This window comes from Ptychodera flava, chromosome 20 (assembly GCF_041260155.1).
Source record: "Ptychodera flava strain L36383 chromosome 20, AS_Pfla_20210202, whole genome shotgun sequence".
Taxonomy (NCBI): domain Eukaryota; kingdom Metazoa; phylum Hemichordata; class Enteropneusta; family Ptychoderidae; genus Ptychodera; species Ptychodera flava.
The window spans coordinates 24,073,669-24,100,096 of NC_091947.1; the positions used below are offsets into that span (position 1 = coordinate 24,073,669).

The 26,428-nt window shown below is 37.5% G+C and overlaps 2 protein-coding genes across 3 annotated transcripts in view; both read left to right on the forward strand.

Moving 5' to 3' along the window:
- LOC139120366 (adhesion G protein-coupled receptor L4-like) overlaps window positions 1–843 on the forward strand; it is a 53,756-nt gene extending 52,913 nt beyond the window's left edge. For both annotated transcript variants that reach the window (XM_070684711.1, XM_070684713.1), the window contains exons 22-23: window positions 311–385; window positions 736–843. In XM_070684711.1, the coding sequence (XP_070540812.1) occupies window positions 311–385; window positions 736–792 (132 nt within the window). In that variant the 3' untranslated portion in view covers window positions 793–843. The remainder of the gene's footprint in view (window positions 1–310; window positions 386–735) is intronic.
- An 8,214-nt stretch (window positions 844–9,057) lies between these two features.
- The window catches only part of LOC139120369 (uncharacterized), a 60,500-nt gene continuing 43,129 nt past the window's right edge, over window positions 9,058–26,428 (forward strand). Inside the window, exon 1 of the mRNA XM_070684717.1 lies at window positions 9,058–9,207. Within this exon, the coding sequence (XP_070540818.1) occupies window positions 9,184–9,207 (24 nt within the window). The 5' untranslated portion in view covers window positions 9,058–9,183. The remainder of the gene's footprint in view (window positions 9,208–26,428) is intronic.

A 26,428-nucleotide genomic window follows, 5' to 3' on the forward strand; every position in this document is an offset into this window, starting at 1 on the left:
GTGATCGTTGAATCTCTCTCTCTCTCTCTCTCTCTCTCTCTCTCTCTCTCTCTCTCTCTCTCTGACATGTTTCTTGCCACTGCAAGTATAACGACAACGTTTGAGCTTGAAATGCAAACACCAAAATTGTTTTTGTAAATGGAGTCTAATTGACTTTGCCAACCAAGTTGAATCGAGTGCAGGTCGATATCAATAGAATCACAATCTAACGCTGTCTCTCCTAAAATCTATCTACAAATCGAATCCTTCGAAATGTCCATATTACAGCAGAGATCATTTTATCAATACGGACTTTTTCTCTTCTTGCCAGCATCACCCAGAAACACCGTCTCCAAGATCGACCACAGGTCTGACGTCACCGATTCCAGGAAGTCCCTTCCTCGTGGTAAGTATTGGATAAAATGATGGGGTCTTACACGTATGTTTACCATCTTTTCCTGACTAAACAGTTTGCGAAAGATGGCTTAGTCAATATTTAGACTGGACCGAGCGACCAAGAAAGAGCCCCTCAGCATTTCCTCGGCTTTGAAATAATTTATCCCGAGTGAATTTAACCATCGTCCCGCAGAGCCTAAATATGATCATTCCCAGGTACAGCTAAGGCCGATAATTTGTATTGTCATAAAATCTACCAATGAAGACAGGCAAAGAACAGAATGGCATGTGATAGAATAGAAGCAATCAACCAGTTACGTAGGAAAATTTACATCACGTGATTTTAACATTTCATTGCAGAGTAGCGCATCATTCAACGATGATGGGGACGATCTAGAAACGCTGTATGCCTCGTAAATACACGCGTAACTACACACACACATCCATCCATCCATCAATCCATCCATCATCCATCCATCCATCCATCCATCCATCCATCCATCCATCCATCCATCCATCAATACATACATACATACATACATACATACATACATACATACATACATACATACATACATACATACATACATACATACATACATACATACATACATACACTATAAGCTCAAAGGCGAGGAAACTTCAAATTGACAAAGTAGCAAGGCTATGAAGATGTTGGTCAAGGGAAGAGACAGCATTGTTCATTGCCCCAGCTGTCAAGTTCTCGATTGTTTCAACTAGTTCATTGAAGAAAAAGTCGCATCTTCGGGTTGTTTGTGAATTACAACGAACAATACCGTTACGGTAGACGACCAAACTTTCAATTGACGATGTTATCTGTAGAAACAGTGAGAACGCGTTAAGTTTAAGGAATATGAAAGTATACAAACACGTGAAAGATGGTAACGCTAATGGATCATTGCGTTATGGGTTTCCACACTATGTACTCTATTGTATAGTCTAAAATCATTGTTGAGGGATTATTTTAATGTAAATATTGCATTAGGAGAGTAATTTAAAACATATACAACACCATGTATTTTTTTAGATTACGTAAACTTTGCTTAATGAAAAGACAACCAGCGATAGCATTAAAAGGTTTTACGTGTATATTTCATATATTTAGTGCGGAACGATCTAGATTAAAATTTTAGATTGTAAGAGTAATTCATAAAGTGAACATTTCTTTTCACTTTATTACTTCAGCCACACCGACAGAGCTTCAAATCAAATGTATTCTGTAGCATTGTTATTTCACCTATATAGTGCCACATTGCATGTTGCTCTTAAGGTAGTATGCGCCTCGAAAGTGAAAAACAAACTTTTGCTCAAACTTTCCTCAAAGAAACTTTCAGCCAGATTCTTACAAAATCAAGAACAAAAATAGGGGGTCACCGTACGAAATTTGGTACTAGAGAAACAAATTATCTGACATTTAACGATATTTGAAAAATTCAACGTGGCTGCTATCCCTGTGTTAACTATAGGGATTTTCGAAAAACTATGTCAGTAAAAATTTCTCTTAATGAGCTCACACCAGTGGTAGATCAAAAAGCAATTGTAACAAGTTGAGTGTCCGAATGTCCATACCCGAGGCGCATTCTACCTAAATGTTTCCCATCGACTAATACTTTGAAAGTGTCGAATACTATTCTTGTCATTATAATATCTTATTTAAACCATAACTTTTGATATGTTTTTTCTTTCTCTACAAAGAAAGGTACAGCTAGGCAGAGTTTGACGAATGTAATATATTTACCCGTGTGACTACAAAAGGATAATGTAGGTCTTGGAATTATCCTTTTCCGATGAATGTTTGCATCGTTTAATTTTCATCTCATATATCATTTCTCATAACGGCGCTACGCAAACCCGTAGTTGTGACAAAAACATTCATTGTACAGGCTAATTTGATAAACACACGGAAAATATACATTCAACCGGCGTAAAATCTAATTTACCGCCAGGAGATACCTTCAATGCGAAGCATTTCATATTGCTTAGTCAATACTACTGTCAACACAGTTTTTAATTTCCATCGCCAGTTTTCTTAATTGCAAAGATACTTTCAGCCAGTTTTACATCAACAATTCTTTCTCTTGACTTGGAAGTAATTCAAGAAACGACAATATATTTACTTGTACATAATGTGAAAAAAATGTGCCAGCAACGGACACCGCTCGCGACATATTTTACAGGATATATTCGTGCAACGATATTAGGCCCGTTTCCGTCCACACAACATTTTAGCTGAATTCATAATGCCAATATCATAACATTCTATATATAATGTTATAATTTATATGCATTATTGATTATTTTTGCCATTCCTTTGGATGAATGTACTTGAAACTACTTTGCAAATTTCAAAATTTATTTTTAGGAAACCATGACTATATATATATATATATATATATATATATATTATATATATATATATATATACATATATATATATATATATATATATATATATATATATACTGAGAATCTAGGAACTTGTAGTTGTCACTCTACAGGCTGTTTCATGCGCTAAGCAATCATCAGGAGCATGAAACAGCCTGTAGAGTGACAACTACAAGTTCCTAGATTCTCAGTATTACCGCCCTGCAGAAATGCATTGAGCACTATACTTTGCCTGCATTGACAAGCAAACCATTTTCGTATATATATATATATATATATATATATATATATATATATATATATATATATATATATATATATATATATATATATATATATATATATATATATATATATATATATATATATGCATGCTAGTGGTTCGGATGATTTCAACAAAACAAAAATTCTAACATCTTCTGTGACTAATTTTCGCCTTGTTTATATTTGAATAAATTATACTCCGTTAGTACAATTCTCACAGCGTCTTTGTCAATAACAACAGAACAAGAGAACATGCAAGATTGTCTTGTATATCATATGATACTAGTACATTGATGGCGAAAACGCAGTGATCTGATTAGTCGAGGCGTGAAAAATAATAGCGCTATACAGCACACTTAGAACACGTGCGAGCTGCCAGTTAGGGCAAAGTGTCTTTCTAACGATTCACGCCAGCCTGAGAATTTCAATGTTCTGTTGTAATACAAAGCAACGAACCACATTTTAGCAATAGGTTTTCCACTTCAATTCAAGACTGAGGGGTTTTGTCGCGCAGATATATCGTGATGTGGACCGAGTGGAAAGTACGCGCAGATACAAATAAAATATGAGAGAGAGAGAGAGAGAGAGAGAGAGAGAGAGAGAGAGGAGAGAGAGAGAGAGAGAGAGAGAGAGATATGGGGGTGAAATAGAAGATGGTGACGCGCGTTAGATATTTGATAAATAAATGTCCCCAACATACAGAGAAAGCACAGTGTTTGAAATGTGTTTGATTAGTCATAACAGAAATTAGGCATTTCATCAATAATGTTTGAATGAGACGTCACCCACGACAAAGACTTGTCTAATCATAAGCATTGAAAAACAGACTAATTTAGCAAGTCCTTTGCATTTCAAAATGAAAGAAAATAAGAATTTTTGAGTCCCATTTCAACGGACAAGGCATATTGATGATGGTGTACCAAATTGAATTGATCTTGCACTTCTACGACCTTCATGAAATTGCTATAGGAGGTAAGTATCTGTATTATTTTAGTTGTAGTTTTTTAGTTATTTATTTTCAAAAACTTGCACTTTGAGACAGAAAAAAAGACAAAGTTAGCATTAAGATTATCAAGCCAGGGTCTTCGCGTTCCGGGGTAGTCTAGCCTGTGATCTTGATCATAGTTATGCCTTAAGTGAGATAGGGTGTGCATACGATTTAAACCGATGTTTACCGAAAATCTCGCCATTTGCCTTTCATTATGGTCAATTTTATGCGTAGTTGGAGTGATACTCCTATCAAAAGCAGCTGCAACTTTGCATTATCGTTTATCAATGAATGGTTCCTTGAAATAAAATGTCGCTGCTAATAAAAAATACTTTCAACGACTGCTTTTTGTCCAACATAAATGTGTTTGTCTAGGTTGATGCTGGGTTACTGTAAGTCAATGTAGCATATCAGTTTTTTTCGTTAAATTTCATAGCAACGTTCTGTCACAGCCACTGCTTCGTCGTTACTTTTACAGTGCAAATGAACGATAGAGCAAATATCAAATGGCATATGTCCTAAACGACCATTTTTGTCTCTAGCGAATGAACCATTAGATCTTTAGAGGGGTGGTCGAAAATGGCAAAAAAAGAGAGAATGTTTTTGCAGCCCCGCTGCTTCTGAAAAGGCACTCTAATATGAAGAGTAGAGCGATATTAAGTTGTGAATTTGGAAAGAAATAGCATGCATGTTGTGCAATATGCGAAAAACATTATTTGTCGACTGTTTGACTGCATTAAAAAGTTGAATCGTGACGCTAGTATCCTCGCCGAACCCCTCCCCTCCCACGATCTAATGGTGCATCCCTGGTTCGAAATAGCCAAACTACTCCACAGTAGCATTCGACTGCACGTGTATTTGTACATTATCGGAGGCTGATGACGCAAGCATTACTTTATAATTGAGTTTGACTCGGCAACCGTTTAGTTGACGCACAGATCTTTATTTAATCATTAACAATATCCACTAGACGAGCGACCGTGTAAGTTTGCTTAGTTTGAGAGAGTGTCGTCATAGTTACAACTTGACTATGTTATTTGCTTAGAATTGGCAAAAATTCCTCGGAATTAACATTTTGTAATATTTATTTCAAATGCGTTATCAAGATTCTGACTGACAAATCTATTAAATAGCATGAATAGACAGCCTTACGAACAAAAGAGCAGTCACAATGGTCATTTTGCAGTCAAAGGGTCGACAACCTTTTCTGAAGTGTATTTAAACAGCTATTGATGTTATGTCGAAATTTCCTTGTCAAATGCAGAATGTTTTGAAGTAATTTTGATTTCAACCCACTTTATTTACCAACTTAAAGTTAGGCAGCGGAAATAGCTATCCAGCGGGCAAACGGAAGGAAATTTACCATTTAAATGTTCCAGTGTATACAAAGGGAAGTAAAAATGCAGAAATAACTGCATACTAGTATCAAACCGTTAACCCAGCTGGGCAGAGATAATGTCACGAAGTTGATACAAATTTTAATTTTCCAATCAGAGCCAGTGAATGCCCCCTATCGACTGGAAATTGTGTCGTGGGACAGAATACAGTAGCATCAATAATTTTATCAAATGATATCTGTGTGGAATGACGCAACCTGATAATTAATAATTGCAGTCTCTAACAAGCTGAGTAGTGAACAATTGCCGTCACTAACGAACCCCACAGTGTAAAGTAGAGATACCAATTTCTTTCGATAATGGATTTTCAAATTAAACCAAATCAAAATTAGTTGCAGGCAACGTAATATGTCGTCCTTCCTTCTCTGCGTGCAAAATAATGCAGCAGCAGAGGCCTGTGTATGTCACAGGGTGCTCAAATTATAATGTGGTTACAATTAATTTGAATAGGGATTTACTATTCAGCGTTTACTGGATATCTACTTACTTCAATAATACTGCAGTCATCAATTCTTTTTCCACGTAGATGCCCGACCATTTGTGATATCGCGCCGTTTTAACGACTTTCTGATCCAAAAGAAATTGTTTTGAAAAGAAAGATTGTCAATTTTTCAGTTAGTACCATTAATCTTGATTGGTTTACAGTGGAAACAGAATGGACACAGAGGTGATAGGACATACATACATACATACATACATACATACATACATACATACATACATACATACATACATACATACATACATACATACATACATACATACATACATACATACATACATACATGCATGCATGCATGCATGCATGCATGCATGCATGCATGCATACATACATGCATGCATGCATGCATGCATGCATGTATGCATACATGCATGCATACATACATACATACATACATACATACATACATACATACATACATACATACATACATACATACATACATACATACATACATACATACATACATACATACATACATACATACATACATACATACATACGTACGTACGTACGTACGTACGTACGTAGTACATACATATATACATACATACATGCATGCATACGTACGTACGTAGTACATACATACATACATACATACATACATACATACATACATACATACATACATACATACATACATACATACATACATACATACATACATACATACATACATACATACAGTACATACATACATACATACATACATACATACATACATACATACATACATACATACATACATACATACATACATACATACATACATACATGCATACATGCATGCATGCATGCATGCATGCATATATACATACATACATACATACATACATACATACATACATACATACATACATACATACATACATACATACATACATACATACATACATACATACATACATACATACATACATACATACATACGTACGTACGTAGTACATACATACATACATACATACATACATACATACATACATACATACATACATACATACATACATACATACATACATACATACATACATACATACATACATACATACATACATACATACATACATACATACATACATACTTGCCCACAGTATGTATGTCAACTATTATTATACAAGTACGAAATGAGAAAACCAGTGAACCGGCTGAAAATTGAGACTTGAGAATTCTCTGAACGCGTTCAGAGTACAATCGGCTGAAAGTAAATGTTTCATATCGAGTGTGTAATGCCGACACGCAACAATAGACCATGACCCTCAGAGCTCTAATCAATGCATGAATTACTCAATAATTTAACGTGAGTGAAACTTGATGTCATGGGACAAAGCAGAAAGAAATTATCAAGTAGGTTGTCACGGACTTGGAGTGATTGTACGCTTTCTTCCCTCCAGTTGATGTCAATCAACATTGAAACCTCGAAACGTCATTAGTGAAAGCAAACAAAAACATTAATCGCTGTAGAATTTTACTGATCACGTGACAAGAATGCCATATTACGCGTCTTTTCAGGGTTGTACATACTTGTATTAAATGGGAAATGGTAGAAAGCTGTACGTATTCAGTAGCCGCTGTACTTTCTTTTTTTTAAATTTCTACTCATAAGTGGCATTAATTCTTGATATGAATTTGATTATGGCATGCTATGCCTTGCGTACGTGAGAAAACTCATAAGTGTATAGCTTGTTGCACTTATGAAAGTTTCATTGTGATGGCAAGCTAGGCCGAAAACTTAAAGAATACATAATCTATGTTTGTCTCTCGATGTTGCTATATAATACACTCTGGTGCTGAAATTTTACGAATTTGTTTAATCATTAGTAATACTGCCCATGTACATTTTTAGTTCTTCATTACCAAAATGTCAGACATGAAAATAATCTGTATATGTATTCGCTAAAGAGAAAACTTGAATATTAGATTGAGCATATTAGTACAGATATTTTCGGTTAAATAAGGTACACTTTATACACTGATAGTATCTTCTGTTCCTACGCTGCGAGTTTCTGTAATGGGACAGTAACTGTATAAGAGCTTTCTGCCATATGGATAAGTTTTTGGTACATAACATGTAAGCCCATTCGAAAGTCATATTCCACGCACAGTTTTTAGGGAGATTGGCATTGGTGCCTACGTCATGACGTTCACGGTAAAGATTTTGACAATTTATTCATGGGCTTGAAAATGTCATGTGACCGACTCTTAACCAACCAGAGCTATGCAAACATCTTGATTCGATTGCGTTAATTTCGCGAGATCTCGTCAACTGATACATTTCCTTGAGGTCGTTCTAGCCTCCCGACCTTTTGCTTTGATGATGTTTGCTGACTTTGCCCTCGCTGAGGACGGGATGCCAGATTATTTCAATAAAGATTGACGGGACACGTACACGCTATACTTGAGGTCATCAGCTTGTGGCGATCCTCGATGTGGCTTCGTCAACCGCTTCTGAACACTCTCTATTGTTGACGGAAAATTAAATTAGTTGTCCATTCTTCTATCAAAAAAAAAGTTCTACATTAAAAAAGGCCCTGCTCGAAGAAACATTATCGTCTTGTTTTCTTCCGCGAATTAATTCAACAAACCAGACGCGTTTCACTGGCGTGGGTTGAAGCCGTATCGTTTGCATGTTCAACTTCATTTCGGCTACATGTGAACAGTTAACCCCAGAGCCACATTTCCCAATTAAAGACGTTAAACACAGCGATTGCGGGGTAAAGGCATCAATCCTTTGTGATGTTCCTGTAGTATTTATCACCATGGTTATAATCGAGTGACTTCTTTGCAGCGTGTCAATTTCAATTTGTGGCTGTAAGGCACATGAATGTGCGAAAAATTCTGATTAAATTCAAGTAATTAAATCCAAGAAATTGCAATCTATATATTGGTGTTATCCCGTTTCACTTTGACAAATGTTATGAAGCCTCCGCTGCCCTGTGTTGGGATACGCGCCAACTGCATCGGTTACCTGTCATATAGCACCCGGCGTTTAAGCGTGAAATTTTATGCTTCCCTTAAAAAGGATGCTGTTAGAACGGCCGTAGATGCGGGGAAAGAGATCAAGCATGTCTCCATGGAAACGGCGCATGCGTTTACAAACTCATCCTGGTGCTGCCTCTCTGTTTCTCAGAATATACCGTTCCCTTCGTAGCTTAAACAGCGTATTTAATAAGAGCGAACGATTTCACAGTGGTTCCCTGGATATCAAGCTTTATTTTGTACGTGTCCCAAGGTAGGAGAATCTTGCTGAACAAATGTACCGCAACGGAATCATAGAGGTAAGTTGCCAAAATGCATCAGCCGGTCTCTTCTCGTCACATCGTTTGATTGGCGACGAACGTAACTTTCTGTAAATACGTAAAAACTGTTTTGGGATGAAGCAAAGCTTCATAGCTTACATAGATGTGTCAAATTAGGCGTTTACTGGTCACAGCTAATACAGATGGTAAGTGAGTGGGAAACTTTGACAAGACGATTTTGTGACATGCTTTCAACAGACAGCTAATCAAGACCATATAGAGTTCAACTATTCCTGATAAACCATTTTGGTCGTCCAATGTTCAGCAGAAAGATTCTGAAATTGGACTACAGTATACTTAACGCGCCAGGCGACGCTATCGAAGTGCCTTGTGTTTTAACGTGTGCAGATCGCTTTTGATCACATAGCCATAAAAGGGTGCCTTAGTCGCTATGGGTCGTATTTCATTGGGAGCAAAAGTGGATATAGGAGAGGTAAATATCCTGACACCAAAGTGGCAAAGTTGATTTCAATTCCATCAAGTTTCTTTCAGTTTATGACGAAACTACGAGCTTACCCGCACTATTGCTCACGTAATGGTTCGATGAAATACCCCGTTGCAGTTTTTTTTTTCGCAATGTGTTAAACATAATCGCATCATATCTTATAGTACGTTTTCACCGTCAATCTCTGCGCCTACCGTTACTTTATCTAAAATCCCCAGTCATTTGTGAGTGTTATTTCAATCGTAAACATTTGCATATTAGGCCTACATATACGTCGTATATGTAGGCCTAATATGCAAATGTTTACTCGCAGCAGTCACACCGCCAGAGGCATAAACACAGTGAGAAAAAGTGCCGGCGTTAACTTTCAGTACATGAAGGACTTTATGGGCGACACGCTCATTTAAGACATTCAGGTTCCTGGTTGGTAGGCCTCGTTGGTGACAATTGATGCGAAAAATTCGAATCCGATCACGTGAGCTCGGGGATTGCACCGGGCAATTGCCCAGGAGCGGAATAACATCATCGAGGATGTGATGGTGTAACCACGCTGTAAACGGCATTGTGTTGTCCAAGTCGTAGAGCGATGCTTCGTCTAGTCATCAACCTACTCAAATAAAAAGTCGATTCAAGTTAAAATGAATTACAATTGACAATTTGAAAGAATAGAGACTTGAAGCTGCATAATCGTGGCGCTCTCTCAAGCATTTCAAACAAGAAGCGTGGGCTTCCAGCTGATGAAATAGATCATGTCCCTTTATGACGAGATGGACACAGTGCGTAAAGTGGGTATTCAGTCTGTTCGAAGTCAATTCTGAGTATGCATGGCGGAGAAAATTGTATCCCCTTTCAACAACTGTCTCTGATGTATGGTTCAAGGTTACTTCAAACGTCAAGCACAGTGAAGAGAGACATTTGTCAGTTTTCTTCCACTAAAGCAGCAATACAGAGTTTCGTAGGTCGACCCTTATACCACATGTAAGTGTTTTTCTTTCATTTCGAAATGCATTAGAGTGCAAGGGTGTGGAGCGAGTGACAGTTTTCCTCCGTCGCACCAGATGGTGAAATAAGCGAAAAGTGGCGGCTTCTACGACGTGATAACCAGTCGCATAATTATATTAAGGATATGGGAAGGTTGGGGACGGCTTCCGACATGTTTATTTGGAAGTACATTTCAGCGAATAACTCATCCTGGTGTCATAATCTTCCAAATTGGCGCACAGAATAGAAATATTTCACGCTCAAAATACATTAGCGTTCTGGGACGCGAATGATCAAGCTGACGTTTCTTTGTTTTGACTCTAACAATGCTGGCGCCACGAAATACCAGCACAGTATCGACAACATGATCTCGCTCATTTATACATTTAAAAGAATTACCCAGTAACTAATTTTTCTCATGGAGGTATTCTGCGTACTACCCCCATGTTCTAGTGTGTTTCAACCAATCGTAATATTGAGCCGTTGTTATCATTTTAATTTATTCATGGCATGGGTTTGAAACAAAAGAATGTTAGCAAACCACGCACGGGCATGTGATAATTTCTACTTTTGTAATCTTTTCTAATGTCGGTAAATCAAAGTATTGCCTTATTATATTCTTTATGGCGTCGGCATCCGACATAGCCAAGATACTGTATAAATGGACACACTAACGCACAGGAAAAACAAAAAGGAGAACTGGAGGACCGATAACCACGGTCACTCTCTTGTGGAGTGACCGAGACAGGACATCCACTCAGAAACTAGAACTTTGACCGAAACTAGGAACTGGAACTCAGACAGACTCATCTATCAGCGGCTGGGCCGAGAGGCCTAGTCATGGTTCCGTATTCAATAAATAAGTTCCAGTTATACATCAGCACTCGTCGTCAGATCCAGTTTCTTTCCCTCAAGTTATGACAGTGGGAACGAAAATCAGAATTGATGAAATAGAGTTGTTTACCGTGAGGGGCTACCTTACCGTTGATGATTTGAGATGATTTCAGCCTTGAATGATAAATGACATCATTAACTCGGCTACGCTGACACAGTGTTTTTCCATGTCTGGCAATGAACTTGACGTTTACGATGTGGAATATATGGAACCTTGCAGGAATAATGGGGAAAATTATTGACACGCACTTTTAGAAGTTGAATATTTCTGCGGCAATGTGTCATAGAAGTACTCAACATCAGGCGTTATTACTGTTGATTGGCTCTCAAAGGTTCAATCGGACAGGTAACAGTTAGCAAAAGAGGCTGAACTACTTATAGATGGTCATAGCAACAAACCATTTCTGTAATTGGATGAACGTGCGGTATACTAACATTTTTTCGTGTGGTACGTTGACAACACATACGGCAAAGTAATACACATTATACGAACATTTACCACAAGTTTGCTTTTGCTCGAGGCGTAAATAACGAATTTTTGAAACAACTCTCGGATTTGTTTACGTTTTTCAACGATTATGTATATTGTGATGATACTGAGGAAATAAAATAAATACATTTTGATAAGACTTCTGTTCAGTTAATTTTCAAATTTTGGTGTTTTGTCGAGTTTTTTAATTCGGTTAGGAAAGAATTCGACTTTGACTTATTACGGCAATTATTTCCCTCAATCGGTCACTCGTACCGGCAAATGCAAAATGCCGACTATGGGTAAGCAATCAATCGAAGAAATGACGACTTGTTCTGTTCATATGACGTACAGAGAGTCAAGTACATGTTCAATATTTTGTGAGACACGAACAAATCAATGCACACTTTGAAAGTAATGGGATTTGATGTACTACTGATGCATGACAATGGCTCCCTGCGCGGAGAGACCAATCGATCACTCCAGAAATATTAAACTTTCAACAAAATATGTCAAGGCGTTTGTTTGAATAAGATGAATAGCCTTTATTTGAAAATAGCTGCGGTTTGAACTTTATCAAGACGATAATCAATTTTTGATAATTGGACTTGAGATTAGTAAATTTGCTGACATGAAATAAAAGGTAGAATGCGAATCGGAGACGCATATACGGACTCAATTTTTACCATATTTTGCTAATACTGTATACTGCTTGTGTACATTCACTTTGAAATTTATTTTCCCAGAAAGTGAACATGGGCATGGCGGCCATTTTGAATTTCAAATATCGGTAAATGTTTGGTAATTCGTTTCTCTAGTACCAAACTTTGCACCATGATCCCTGATTTTTATTCTTCATCATGAAATAGAATGGTTTTGAAACGTTCCTGGGTGAAAGATGAGGCAACAGTTTGGATCATACAGGCATTTAAAAAATATTACATTTATCAATGCTTTTTTGATATATAAAATGGTCTGATACATTTGAAACCGGCGAAAAGCAAACCAATCCAAATCTCTTTGATTACTCAGAGATGAAATTGCATTTGATTTCCTCGCGTTTGTTTGTTCTTTTGCCCGTTTTAGTTGTTTCAACGAAAACGTACCCGCTCAAATTACATGAGCGCAATATCTACACTAAGCAAACCTTTCGGCAATAATGTAGACGCTTCGTCTTTAGAGGGAAGGGATCGTCCCGTCTGCGGCTGCGCGACTTTCCTGTTGATAACTATGGAATCTTCCCAGAAATTAGCGATGAATATCTATCAAATGTGAAGCAGATTCAACATTGATTGTAGCCAATCACTGCAAGACTTTGTCAAATAAACTTCTGTTGCGTCCTTTCGTTTATATGATGCGTCTTCGGTCGCGTCGTGCAGCTGCCCCTTTTAAAGTTTTGGATATGTACAAGTGTTGTTTGGATGGCAACATACCGCTGATTTGGTCCAATACGCACAGCCACAGAAGGCACGAGCCCTTGTTTGTGTTTTGCGTAACAGTGATCTGTTACTCTCTCTAACAAAAGCAGCAACGGACTAGAACCTTTTGAAAAAACTTCGCAAATGATAACAACACAGTCTACGAGACCTGGCGGTCACGTCGAAGGTTGTGGTTCTCTACCCTTGGTATTGTATTTTAAGAACATTTATTCGTTAAGGGCAAATTTAATGAATAACAAATCTTGACAAATAAGCCCCACTGGAACGTGCACAGAAAGCAAACCATTGAAAAACAAATGGTAATATTTCAAGGTCGAGGTTGAAGAATTAGGCCATTTGATTGACAGCCGCCAACCGAACATCGAAAAATAGAAAACGTAAAGTAAAGTAATGCAATGTGTATATGTGTGTGTGTATATATGTATATATATATATATATATATATATATATATATATATATATATATATATATATATATATATATAAATATATATATAATTTGATCATAATGTCACCAATAATGATTGATTTTATTGCGTTCACTTAAAAAACAGAACCATTAAAATTTGACGTTCTCGTTTGGGGGTCGAACCACTTAAACTCTACGGCGTGCTATTGTCGTGAAATATGAAAATTACATAAATAATGCATTTACAAGCTCACTATTGGCTATAAACCAATCTCTAAGTGTATAAATGACCATGTGACTTGTAGCCTTGGTGTTGTCTATAAAATGAAGTGTTTACGAAATAATGCATCTTTGATTATTAAGCATTGTTATCTTAAATGATCTATAATTGCTACAATTATTGGAATAGAAATCAGCATTTAATGAAAATACGCAGTAATTGTCAGAATAATAATTAGGATAATTAGTCACTCTATTCATATTGACTAATGATCACAATTTGGAATACGATGAAAACATTTTTCTGGAAAGTTTAAATATAAACAGGTTTACATAGGCGTATTCGTGCATTTGGTTACTGTAACACTGGAAATCAATCTGTTTGCGCGAGGTACAACCAAGGTGAAACTTGTAAAATACCATGGAACGAAATTTTACAAATCTCTTTACAACGGCTTATATGTGATGTCATTTCGGGGAAGAAAAGAAATTGGATTCTCTCTTCTCGTTTCTCATGATACCGGACCTTTCCATGAAACAGGCGATGTTAATCGCATTTATTGTGACTTCAAATATTTGTCTTGATAAGTTAGTTCTCAATTCCTGAGGGGGATTCTGTATAGTGTACTTTCGCAAGAATTTTTCATGTCTTGTGCATTTCTCAAATATACATGGAAACTCAGCATAACTCGAACATTATCAATAATGCGGACAAATATGTCGGGGTTATTCTTTGCCTTAATTAGAAAGCTAACCGACGCAAAACCAAGGCGGAAGTTGAAGATCCGCTTTCAGGATATGAATTTTCACGCTGAATGATACGGGAGCGCGACTGGAAAGTGCCAATAAGTACATTTCCGTGTTCCGATGTTTATTTTTGGTTTGAGCCCCATTGAAGGCAAAACACAACACTAACAAGGCTGTTGATCGATCATTCATACGACAGCGCCTTGAATATCGCCGGTTTTGTTGCGAAAGCACGCACGCCGGAGTTACAAGAACGGGCTGGACTGACGCTAACAAATGGTAGCTGGTGAATTCCGAGAATGCCGTCGTCTTGATGTAGCATGTGAGTGACTCTCGATAAAAAAGGCCTTGCCCGCCGTTTCGCGTCTATCTGCCACTATTTCCACAGATATTTAAAACATGAACGTTTGGAGAACGGAACGAAGGCTTTGTTCATGGCTAAATCATAGATATGTAGCTTTTAGTGCTGTTTAATGTTCCAGATCCTAGCAAAGTGGCTATCTTGTTTCTCTTAGCGATTGCGTTCTGTGTTCTTTCTCTCTGTCTTTGTTCACTTTGTCAAAAACTGAAGTACGCACCGTTGTGTGCTAATGTTTCTCTTAACAACGTAAGCTTAAGGCATGCGCACGTGAATCTTTTAGTTTCAATGACTGTTTAGAAAATCTCTGAAAGGTAATTGGCGCTTTCAGTCTCTTTTCATTGTTTGAGGCGATTTCTGATGGCTTTGGTTACGAAAAGCACTGTGTTTGATTTATTGCGACATGAAATGACTAAATAATTAAATCCTGTTTCATGGCCGTGCGTCGCGTCTTGAACTGTCTAAATTAAATCCGGGGAAAGTCACGCCCATTTCATTCCGGTTATGGAAGTTGCATCTACAATCTGCTAATCGCTGGAACTCAAGCAAATGTGCTTGATTGGGAGGGTGTAACGATTACACATTACGATGGCATAAAGAATAGAATGACAGGACTCGATCATGAGAGCTTGAATTGGATTAGGGGAAATATCTGCGGAGCAAAAACACTACTAATTTATTTTTGCATCCTCACAAACTTTACAACTCACATGAACTCCCGCTCAAAAACAAGTGTGGAATTCTTCAAAAACTATGCATACTATGCTGAAATAGAAAAGATTGTCACGTGTTGGACGGTGAAAATGTTGCAACGCCTAAGCTCTGATGTTCAACCTTAACTTGCACAACATGCGGATATGGGCCAGCACTCTCTACTTTTTGCTGATCATGCTCAAAAGTCACAACGTGACAAACCCTGTAGATCTTCTTTAATAATGCGCCAAAGGTACTTGACCTTAAAAAAGACTTAACCCCCCCCCCCGATATTTTGCGAGAAATGGTGCACTCCTGTGCAAATCAGTCTACAAACCACCCCCACCCCCCACACACACGGTGGACCTTGCCGACAGATATTCAAACAGATATTCAAACTCCAAGTTTTATGCGATTCTACTACTTTTGATGACTCATTTTGAAGTTTATTGAGAAGGTGCAGTTTTTGTGAAAATCGGAAATTTACGTAAAGTCCCGGATAGCCGCCGTTTTGAATTGTCTTTATATTGTAGGTAGTTTGGTTTTTTTGTGGTACGGTGACCACTGATTCTTGATCTTAAAAAAAACTTTCTTCGAGGAAAGTCTGAGCAAATGTCTTTTAGTTTTGTGGCACGTACTACCTTAATAGAATGTTGCGAACTCAAATAATCCCTTTGAAAAAAAACCCTGAAATGACACAGAGGTCACTAGTAAATGCATAATATTAGATAAGCTTTCACTTTAGTTCAAACGAGGAAGAAATTTCGAATGCAAAAGTAGAATTCATTCCATGTAAAGAGTATTATAATCTTTCACTACCAAATTCGTAGAATGGCTCTTGCTTTGTATCTACATCCCATGCCAATACATTTTCAGAAATCGGCGACGCAACACTGCCAGTTTCGTATATTTTTACTTATCAACAGGGAATCAGTCTACCAAGACGGGAAACGGATGATTGTGGAATTGTCTAACTTCTAACCCAAGCCACTGTCGATGACTTCATGCTCGTACAGTTTTTTGATTACTTCGACAGCCTTTGCAGACCAGAACAGACTGCAAATTGATTTTTTTTCCTACTCATTGAAGAGTTAGCATAGCACAACGGGCGAAAGTTGACTTTATGCCATTGCATGGAGAGTTTTAATATCGCATTTTAATCTATCAGCCTGAGAATAATCATATTTCTTACAATATTCAATATACTGGGGTTTTCGAAATACCATTCATTCTAAACACAATTCATTCAATTTTTAAATTAGAAATCAAATTAAGAGAACCCGGGCCCTTTGTGAAAACGTGTCCAGGAATTCAGTTGATATAATTGAAGCCTTGACTTTTTTAACTTTGTAAAAATTCCCATAAAAGCATAAAAATCTTTAATCTCTACAAGTCTCTCTGAACCCATGGCTTTATTCTAGGAATTGCGCAACCAGTTTTGTGTACAGTATATTCGATTTTTACGATTGCGCAGTAGGGAACTGATAAACCCTGTGGGGAATTGTTACTGTAATTACGACCTTTGAGACTTTGCCTCTGGGGCGCAATTTTTGCGGCTTGTACATAAATTCTGGAAAACTAGCCGCGTCTTTGACCTGCTCGACTACTGCATTCCAAGTCGTAACATCTACATTGCACAATGATCACGGGTTGAAGCGATGATTATCTCGCCAAAATGAATTATTTCAGGTATCGTGTTTAGGGTTGTCCTATTTTACACCTGTCGGCTTCCTCACGGGACTTGGTCGGTTAAACTTAAAAGTCTACAAAGAGTGTACTTTACTGCTAGGCACATTTTTCAGTATAGTCAAGAAGAAACTGATAAAGTTTGTAGTGTGAACACGGGGTACATGGTGATAACTGTGTGTTGGTTGTATCAGTTGATACGGCTGACATAGTAGTGAAGCTATAGGAAAAGGCTAGCATCCCGTGTAATGTTGACATGTTGATTGTATCATAGCTTTCCAAGGGTCTATAATTGTATCCCCCAGAGCCGGCTTACATGGTACAACACACTGAGCAATGTTTTGTGAGTACTACTTAAGTGATGTTAGTGCGAAGAGTATGGTACAGCGTGTGTGACAAAGCGATAAAGGATTAACCTAAAAATTACAGAGGGGCCGTTTCAAGAAAATGAATCTTTTTATTGGAAAGATCATAGATTGGAAGCAAAGGATAAAGTGCAACCATTTCTCAAGTTATATCGCGCTTGTCTCACATGCACTTTTTAAAGTGTTACCGATAATTGCAGAATGCAAGTTTTATCCGGTCGCTCGATAGTTTATATAGATAAGATGAACAGGAGATTGACAGTCGTCCTCAGCTTGTCGTTTCATTTTTTTCATTCTTTGAGTCAGGATTTGATAACAGTGTAAGACTGAATAAATATAAAGTTTGGAGGTTATAGTTCTTCTTCCATCTTCAGTTGTATCTCCCTTGACGACCTTCATCAGTGTCTTCAAGGCAGTTGCTATGATACGGCCTTTCTTTCTTCACCTTCATGTACAGCGATTTTTCTTCCCGCCTTCCGGGGATCTTCCGTTTCTTCCGTTACCATTTCTAAGCGCCATGCACACCCTGGACAAAAGTTTTCGCGCCAAATAGTATCCCATTTCTGCTCATCGGCAGGAATGCCATGCTGTGATGGAAAATTGGATAAGTGAAGGATTGATTTTGTCTTACTTTAGGGAAATCGATTTCCATGGAGTCATTGCTTAGCGATTCGCGCCAGGATGACATGGATGTTCGGATTACATGCGTAAGTTGGCCCATTTCACTTCGTATGTTTATTATTTTGACGTACATTCAAATCGCGTGTAAGCACATAACATCTGCAAATGTGTACATTTTATGATTGTACACACACGAGACAAAACAATACAAAATACTCATGTGAATCGACATCGCAACTATATAATATAAATATTGCAATAGGCCTAAAATATAAAAAAGCTGAAAATAAATAAAGAAATGAATGAATGAATAAATAAATAAATAAATAAATAAATAAATAAATAAATAAATTTGTCGACATAAGCATTGAACTCACGTGGCTAGTTGACAAGTCCAAGGTTAGGCAGTTTAACATTATTTAGGGAGTGTGGAATAAAATACTGTATTTTACCGGCAGAAAATTAAAAAAATGCCAAAACATTAAAATTACGTGTGCACCAAATGAAGATGAAAACTTGGGAATAAAACGCACCTCTGTGAGGGTGATAAAATTTGCTATAAAACATCAGTTTTTCTCTGTGTAGGAGTGAAGCATATTGTGATCTTACAGCCATTTCCGCTACGATCAATCATCGTTTGCAACAATCAACATTAACATCAAACGTAGGAGAACTTGAGGGAAAACCATATTAATAACTAGACAGGTTAACCAGATTGCACCTTTTGATTTAAATGCACTTTTATGATACATAAATCAAAATTAGAAAATCATGGTTTAAGTGAAAAAAAAAATCGAATTACACAACTGTTGGAAAATCGAAATTATACGTCTATTGCAAGAGTCTACCATTAAGCTAATTTCATTTTCATCGATCTCCTGAAGAGGAAAAAATATTGGAGGACAAAGTACTGCCTTTTCTTTTAGCGACGTGGTAAGATGTAGAGACATTTGCACGACAGATACTTTCATTTCGGATCAAGGCTTGCTGCAAACTATACTAAAACCATTATACATAAAAACATAAAGCTGTCAGGGATAAAGCTGTATTACCTGATGCCATTATTCATATATATGGTGATCATGCCTATAAAACTGTCACCGTAAGTCCTATTATTTCACTACGTTACGCAGTAATGTTCACTTTGTGACACCGAGAGTTCAATCATGAGTTTTACGATTGCACAAGACAACATCTGCGAAGAGCATCTTGAAAAACCCTAAAAGAAAGAAAATATATATAATTTGTTCTTCGTTTTAATAACCAGAGATTGAAGGGACTAAAGTATACATTGATACAGTAGTGATGTAGCGATGTAAGTACTATAGCGTACTTCATAAAAGACACATGCAGATTTACGATGAAAACATGTAAGCTCCCTTAGCTTTAAAGGTATAAAGTCACCTGTAATCTACATATGCCCATATATGGTCAAAGGGGCGTTCCTTGGTATTCAAAATGTCCATATGAGGGCGCTGTTTTTAAAAAGCGGCCACCCGCTTAAAATCTGTGATTGGTTAGATTTTTCTCTTTCCATGGTAACTGTGGCAAAATTGGAACAGGTCACGGTGACAGTATACCTTTAACATAATGTATTTTTTCACTATTTGTGTTATGTCTGTGAAATACAGTTGCTTGCTAGGCCTTCATGTCGCAATCCTCGCCTTCAACTTGCCAATACAGCCAGCCTGTACACGTTTTGTTTCCAATATTATATCGTACCAGTATATTGATGGCGCAAAAAAGTGGTCTGATTGGTAGAGACGTGAAAATAACCGTGCAACATTCGCGATACAGCACGGTTGTAAGACGCGCGAGCTCTCAGCCGGAGGAAAAAAAAACCTATTTCGACATTTCACGTCATAATAACAATATACTGTTATGATATAATAGCAGTAAACTACCCCAGTAACGGGTATACCGCTCGGTTTTGACCAGTTCACTCAATGTATACACTCGCTATCCTCGTGCATATATGTTGCGAACTGGTCAAAATCCCGTGGTACACCATTGCTGGGTGTGGTTTATTGCTTAATCATCATTTACAACTGACTTTTAGTGCTGGCTAGAATTAAACAGCAACATTGCATGTTCCACACTATGCATTTTCTATGCAAAGCTTATAATTTGTATTTCAACAAATTTCAACGAAATACATTTGTTTATAGAACAAAATATTTCCAAAATCCCTCTAAATTGCATCCATCATCATGTTGTTGGCCGTTTTTGTTTGGAACAGCGTATGTTTTTAATCTATCTCAAGAAACCAGTTTACATAGTTTGACGTTGTCGTGATTTGATCTAAATTCAAAACGACTATTCGAAAAGCGTCTTTGGAGAGATATTGAGAAAAGAGCTCCATGCATTTCTAAATCTGTTTGTCTCATTCAAGAGTTTTTTTACCGAGCAGAACATTGTATGTGGGAGTAGTAATACTGTTGCGCTCGTAGTTAGGGGAATTTACGAGTTGAGAGGTACCAGTCTGGATCGTAATGCTTTCAGTAACTGAAGCTGACACACCAAGATGTAGATTTAATACAACCTTGTACTTTATTGCAAGATGGCGACCGTGTCGTTCACTGTCAACGGTCTGATCTCAAGTTTCTAGTCTAAGCTCTCTACAAAGTTAAATACATCTTCAAACTTACATAATTACAAAAGTTATCACGTGGTAATTTTCCCGCCAGTCTTTGATTGTTTCTTAAGATTAAATAAGATCACACCATGGAATATCCCGTTCTCGATTGTTCTCATTGAAATCTTAACCAATAATTAATTAAACTATCACACTATCTCTTATCTGCTTCTCGTACGATCTGAGTCAATGACCTTCACACGCCTTGGCCACGTGAGGGACGCTTCGAGATAAAATCTCTACAGGGAGGGGCGTTACACTCTCCCACCTTTTTTATAACCAGCGTCCTCGCTGGTCAAAACGAGTGACGAAGCATGGCGATAGCTGACAATTACAATCTACTTAAAATAAAAAAAATACATTAATCGTAAGGCAGTGTGGTTAAAATACGCAAAAATCACATATTTTACAAGTTAGCATGAAGTCATTATTCGTGCACCTACAAAATTACAGACTAACATTAACGCATCTAAAATACTTACAGAAATACTAATAAAATCACTAAAATACATCCAACTACAAAATCAAAGTTCAACTATTCTACATAAAATACAGAAAATCGACTAAAATCATTCGAAAATCGTGCCAAATATCAATGAAAATTTTCTTTAATTTGTGTGAAAGGGTGGGTTAACTGGAAGGGGGTGGACATTGAGAAGGATGACGTAATTTTGCTTGGTGTATTCTGATATCACGGTCAAAGGTTCAGGGTAACCATAGTAACGACCATTAGGCATCACTAGACTGTAGCAAATAGCAACTCCTGTGCCAATATTCGGGGCTCTTTCTATCTCCAAAAATCTTCATAAAACATAAAACAACAAAAACATCAACACAAAACATCATCAACAACTTCAAAAACTCCAAAAATAAACGCGATAAACCTCAATATCGCCTCATCTCCAAAACTCAATTCCTCAGGCCATTCGGTCAAATCTAAGGACCATTGTATCACTTACGGATCACTAGCACTGGCATTCCTAGCCAACTGAGGGGAGATAACAACAAAACATCCAAAACTCCTATACGCTTACCTCTTCAACAACAACATAACTTCAACACTTCATCAAAAAAACAAAACAAAACAACACTTCAAAAAGAAAGACGCCTCGTTTGCATACAAGTCCAGAGTATTATCCTAATAAAAGGGTCGTTTCCAAAATACCAGAAAATACAATCAACAAAACTGAAAAGTCATGCATCTTGTTCTTCGTCGTCGCGCTTTATGGGTGGGTGTATTCCGAAATTCTGCTTCTTATCATTGTCAGTTCATTCGTCACGTAATCAGTCCGTGTATTACAAAGCCGACTGGAAGGTAAACCACAAGCATCGCCGACGTTGGCTGGTCGTTCTTGTTCTAGACTCGCACACATTTCAAACTTCTTGAGCCATTTCTGTAGACAACCACTCTCTTGTCCTGTGTATCTTCGAGGCATGGCGTTTGCACCAACATTAATAATGTCACATTGCCTACCTCGGACGTCCATGTCTGCAAGCCGCCCTCGTCTCTCCGGTCATAGTTCACCTCCATCCGCTGGGGTGCATCTTCGATGAGCCGCTACATATCACCATACTATACATTCGCTCGTGCTGCTGGTTTAGTGGTCCTTCGTCGTGGTCTGCCATCTCTCGCACACGCCCCTCGTTGACTCCACCACCTGATCTTAGAATCCTATAGCCGTGCTGCTTCAGTATAAGCTTACCCGGATTCTCCACCAATTTGTTGCGCTCGTAGTTAGGGGAATTTACGAGTTGAGAGGTACCAGTCTGGATCGTAATGCTTTCAGTAACTGAAGCTGACACACCAAGATGTAGATTTAACACAACCTTGTACTTTATTGTAAGATGGCGACCGTGTCGTTCACTTTCAACGGTCTGATCTCAAGTTTCTAGTCTTAGCCCTCTACAAAGTTAAATACATATTCAAACTTACATAATTACAAAAGTTATCACGTGGTAATTTTCCCGCCAGTCTTTGATTGTTTCTTAAGATTAAATAAGATCACACACTGGAATATCCCGTTCTCGATTGTTCTCATTGAAATCTTAACCAATAATTAATTAAACTATCACACTATCTCTTATCTGCTTCTCGTACGATCTGAGTCAATGACCTTCACACGCCTTGGCCACATGAGGGACGCTTCGAGATAAAATCTCTACAGGGAGGGGCGTTACAATACAAACATATTTCTTCGATAAAGTGAGCAAGTATCAAAAATAAAAAAAAATACATGTTTAACACGATTGGAACTAATTTGGGATAATTGGATGGTGAATTGATGTCGGTTTGATCTGCAAGTGTAAGCTCATCTGCTTTTCTTTCTACGCTATACACTGGCTTTTATGAGTAATTGCAACCTTCAGTTATAGAGCACCTAACAGTGAGAGAAATTTGAAAAATATGAAGATCCAATTATCCCAACTTAGTTCCAATCGTGTTGTGGAAAGTTATATCTTTTTTCTTAGAAAGAAATACGTTAATCGAAAAAAATCTTTATGCCATTTCAGTCCAGGCAACCGTGTAGCAAGAAATACATTCTGAATTTGAATATTAAGCGTCATGTCACCTGGTTAAATACCGAGTCAACATTTACTGTATTCCCATTGGAGCTAGATCTCTCAACGATTCGGCAAGTTCAGTGTAACAGGCCAGGGAGGGGTTTTCAAGTTCACGGTCAAATTTCAAGGACACTATTATCCCTAACTTTACACAACCACTCAATCAACCTGAGGACAGTGATGTTTTTCTTTGCTTCAAGTCCATCGCCCTTTTAAGTCATTATCCTAGACAGCCACTCACCCAATTAACGACAGCAGTGAACTTCCGTTCCGGGTCGGTCAGGAAAATGTTCAAAAAAAGTCTGAAAGGCAAGAAAACCTTTGTCATAATAACACTTCGGTTACATATCCTGTTAATCATGATACTGCACTTTTGGACATTAAATCATCAAAACATCAAACAAACTTGAAAAGGTCAGCGACACTGAGATTAATCATCGACCATAAAAATTCAGTGGTTTAAAACATTTTAAAATTGGAAATAAAGCAAACGTTTTACTGAAGCAGACGTTAATCCAGCCTTTGTAGCAGCATAATGATCTCCATAGCATGATAGCGTGATTAAACTGACTTCATTGATGTATTTTCAAATCACAAAGCGGTCCCCGATCACAAAAGACGGGTAAAATAATCCGCGGGAAAATATGTGTGCGTATAATTTGAATTTGTTCTTTGATTTGTCTTTCATGTATTTTGAAAACGCGGTATGGAGCGTCGTTGATTAAAATCAGTGAGACTTCCACAGTCTACTGGTAGCATGTGAGTGTAATTCACGGTGTCCTATGGAGAAAACGACGTCAAAGTTTGACATGTAGAAACCTTTGGAAAGGAAAGGTGCCTCTCAATGCTTTTCACACAAAGAATCAGCCGCAACTTTTATCACAGCTTCAGTCATGATAAAAATGCCACACGAATTTAATGTAAGCGGTTGTTTTATTTATTGCCCTATTCTTTCAATTGAATTTATATATATCTGTATTATATATACACCTTTCCAGATACAAACACACACACAAACCGCGAAATATTGACCCCCGAGGGTATATTGCCTTTTTCCGTTCTCTTATCTGTACATTGAACGTTTGATCAAATAAAAAATATTTCGCCATTGTGTTCTACGCGAGAGACAAACATTTCCTGTTGTGAAAAACCATGATGGTATACTTGTACCCTTATTCATCTATTTGGTTTGGTTAAATCATCCATTTGGATCTTAGACGCCCTCTGGTAAAAAAACTAAACTTACTGAAAGTCATTATCAATCATTATATGAAATAAATGTCCAGTTTTGCAGAATGAAATCAACCATACAATAAAATTTAATGACCAATTATGCCAAGCTATTCAGTTTAGGATGTGGAACGTGGTGACTTTTCTATTCACGAAATTGTTGTACATGAAACAGAATTCCACGCTGAATTCAAAGTACATTTAGACATTGCGCCTCTCAATTGGAGACATTTTCTTTTCTTCGCAAACTGTTTTGTTGGACGTTCATGACTTCATATTATTTGGCTGGTAAATGAAAGTTTCCATTTTAATGGCAATTCCTCTACACAGTTGGTTCGGCGCGTGCGTAATTACAGCGGACACAGCAATACATGTATCATTGCATATTTCTGGAAGTGGATATATCTGTGTGTTTTCCGAGAGTGCTGTGAATCGATGCATAGCCGCGTCGCTAGACTATTGTGGTAATACGTCTGACCAGTCCAGTAAAAATTCGACAGCGATAAAATGTGATAAAAACTTTGGCAAAAATGGCACTAAATCCAGTTAGTGTATGGTCAAATGAAATTTTCGTCATTTTCCGTTAAGATTGCGCTGAAACCAGCTGGCTGCTCGCCTGATTCAACGTTTCGCTTCATAAATAAGCGTTCTGTATTTATCACTCCACGTATGCAAATAACACTCATATTCGCAGTAGTTGTGCTCGCGATGTACAACAAGAACATGTTGTCGATACACAGAATAAGACTGGACAAAAATATGTTAACAAAGACAGGAACATTCAGTTTTGGTTTGTTTTAAGGACAGCCACAAGGTCCAATCTTGTCTTGTAAGAGTAACTAGATCTGAAACACTTCACTGACGTCGACTCGACTCTTTCAAAAGAACGTGCAATCTTAACCCCTGCCAATTGCAGCCTATATTTAGACATTAATAAGAAAGCTGGAGAGGGCCATGCCATTCGAGAATGCTGTATATATTTGACCATTTTAATGGAAAGAGAATTTGTGTTTATTTAGCTGCGTTTAAAAAGTGGACGAGTAACTAGAGACGTGTACTAAGGCAGTTGCATGGCTCGTGAGAAACAAATAAAAACCGAGTAAAAATGTTATAAACTGGCCGCTATAGAAAGGTAGAGTATACTTTTCGTACTTTTGCGGTACCATGTCATGCTCGATGAAACTTTATTGGATTAAATTAAAAGATGGAAAAAAAGAAGAAACTACCCATATGTCTGATTGGACATGGATTTCTGCAGGTATTGGTGTACTTGTTCGGTCATATTTCGCATTAAACAGCCGATAAATTATGTTTGCTGTGAACGGTTGTATGACTGGGCAGAAATTAAAAGGTGTAGGGTTGCACTTAAATCGCCTGGGATACTGAATTAGACCCTGGACGATGAACTTGATTGGGATTTAATATAATCAAACCATGGTGACAGAA